Raw genomic sequence first — 2,647 nt, 5'->3', positions numbered from 1 at the left:
CTCTAATTTGAGGATTATTTTTTTTCTAAAATTTTTTATAAGAATAGAGTTACTTTAGAAGGCCCCAAGAAGAAGCTCTGACGGATGGCATGCAATCTATGAAGAAGCACAATATTTATCTGACTTTTTTCATTTGATCATTGGCACTAGTGCTTTTGTAAATGTTATTTCTCAGCCCTAGGTATCCCTCCCACTTCCTTTGAGCTTTTCACCACTCTAACCTGGATTCTGTGACTTTTGATCTCTTCTGATCGAGTAGAATATAGAATTCTGAGTTCAATCAAAACTCTAGTTTCTTATTATTTGTCACGATATATTATTTCTATTCCTCTACCGCTCGGTGATTGGGAAGAAAAAATTGTTTGGGGCCTAACAATCTCTTCTCACAAATTTGGTAATTTTTTATGCTTCTCCAAATGCCTATAACGAGTGTATGCTCTATTTACTGAAGTTTGTCCTAATAGGGTCTTTCCCTTCATCGCTATATGGTATATATAGGCCCAAATTGGGCCCAAGTGCAAGCTCATCAAAGAGTTCTTTTGAGCTATATTCAAGATTAGGCCCAAATTGTTTGGCAAATTCCCACGTACCATGCACTTGTTCATCACTTTGTTCTCAACTATTCTAATTAAACGGAAGCAGAAAAGCCATAGCACACACCCTATAGTTTCGAAGCAGGGCGACGGTGAGGAAAAAATGTGCCCAACATGGAAAACGCAACTTTTTTATATGTCGTTTTATTAATCAATCGATTGGGCCGAAATCGATAGAAACCTATATTTGTCAATTAATCGTTTCCAATAGAAAGTGGAACAAAATCCTGGAACATTAGAAAGGTCAATGGACCATATCGAAACCTTCTTCATTATTGGAACAAGATCGCTTCGCTTCTTAAACCTAGTAAAGGACGTGTTAGGGATAGGGCTGCCTTTACACTGTGATGGCAGTCTTCACGTCCACCCAGTAATCGATTATTCCCTTGGGAACTTTAAGGCTTGATGTATTTTTTAGCTTATCAAGGTTTGCACCAGGTGTTATTTCACGGAAACGACCATCATGCTTGTATTTCCGGGAAACTCCTGGCATAGCTGGGGAGACTTGACAACATGGCTTGCCAGGCCCAAACAAAACACTGCCGGTCACGCGTTAGCGGTGAGAAGGCCCTGTGAAAGGAGCACCACCAACACGATGAAACTGAGGCAGTCTGATGAAGTTTGGACGGTCATCAGGGCTTCGTTGGATTCCTCCCAGTCAAAAGGAACAGTCCAACTCGTACTCATCTCGAATAATGCCTCGTGGCGCTACACGCTGGCGATAATGGTGCGGAAACCGAGTGGCTTTGGCATCCCTCTCCCCCTTTAAAATTGATCGCCGATTCCCTTCCCCCGTCACATCCCAAACAGAATTTTGGTGTTCAGAATAACGCCCCTCTTCTCCTAAAAAACCTATTAATTTCCTCGAGCTTCTTATTTGGGCTAGCGTTCAGTGCTTTGCTCGATTTCTAGGGTTGAGGCTAGGTTTTTTCTTGGGAGAAGCCAGCCATGAGGGTCCACCCGGCGCCCAGGAAGCGGAACATCGCCTTCCGCTGCGACGCCAGCCCGCGCCTCTCCGCCGCTGGCGCCGGCGACGGCGGACGGCAGAAGAAGCTCCGCCGCCTGCCCCACATATTCAGCAAGGTCCTGGAGCTCCCTCTGGGCTCCGACGCCGACGTCTCCTTCGAGGAGGGCCCCGACGGCTTCCGCTTCGTGGCGGCCACGGACGACCTCTGGGACGACGTCCGGGCCCACGCCATTGAGATCCATCCCGGGGTGATGAAGGTGGTGGTCAGGGATGGCCACGGAAAGGAGGAGGAGGAGGAGGAGCTCGATCTCGACCGGTGGAGGTTCCGGCTGCCCCCCTCCAGCCGGCCGGCGCTCGCCACGGCCGCCTACACCGACGGCGAGCTCGTCGTCACTATTCCTAAGGCCGAGTAGGGCATCGGAGAAGACAAGGATGAGGGAATTATATATGCCTCTACATCTGCCTCTCTTTGAGGTGGTTAGTGCTCCGCTGAGCGATCTTTCATGTAATTATGGAGGGTTGCTTGATTAATCAATGTTATTCCATTTCTTTAATAGTGATTTTCTCGCATACTGGGTGGAATTTTTTATTTAATTGGATAGCAACTTATCAGATGAATTTAATAAGTTTTCTATTTAATTATTTTATTTTTGGATAATATTTCCTTTCAGTTCAGATTGTTTTTTATGTTGTTTGTGTTTATTTTAATCTGTCCATGCCTCATAATTTTTTGCGTCCTCATTTTTTTTCTATGTATTAGAGTTGTTTATATTTCTTTTTGATGAGAAGTTGTTTATATTTCTGGTGATCAGCTTATGGGAGTAATGCGTCTCTTCTTTTCCTTTCTATAAGTACGCCCAATCTTGTTTTGCCTTGTTTGCACGCAACCTTCTGGTAATTAAATTGTTCTAGTATTACCTGAGCTTGTTAAAGCTATAGCAGCAGTCACAAGGTTGAGGAAGGCTGATGTTGTTCTTTGTAAATGTGTGGTCCTTGTCCTCTGTTATTTGTTGCCTTTTATACAGAAAGGTTTACTATATTCACTGATAGAAGTCTTTTAGACGCATGATTTTGTTGTTTTTATAGC

The 2,647-nt window shown here is 44.3% G+C and overlaps 1 protein-coding gene across 1 annotated transcript; it reads left to right on the top strand.

The window, feature by feature from the left end:
• Positions 1-860: 860 nt before the first annotated feature.
• Positions 861-2,154, top strand: LOC103698728 (17.4 kDa class I heat shock protein-like). The gene has a single exon (XM_008780775.4). The coding sequence runs from the start codon at positions 1,542-1,544 to the stop codon at positions 1,971-1,973; it is 432 nt and encodes a 143-aa protein (XP_008778997.1). The 5' UTR covers positions 861-1,541; the 3' UTR covers positions 1,974-2,154.
• The last annotated feature ends 493 nt before the right edge of the window (positions 2,155-2,647 follow it).

Source organism: Phoenix dactylifera, unplaced genomic scaffold (genome assembly GCF_009389715.1).
Source record: "Phoenix dactylifera cultivar Barhee BC4 unplaced genomic scaffold, palm_55x_up_171113_PBpolish2nd_filt_p 000431F, whole genome shotgun sequence".
NCBI lineage: Eukaryota > Viridiplantae > Streptophyta > Magnoliopsida > Arecales > Arecaceae > Phoenix > Phoenix dactylifera.
This window is presented reverse-complemented; position numbering and strand designations above follow the sequence as displayed.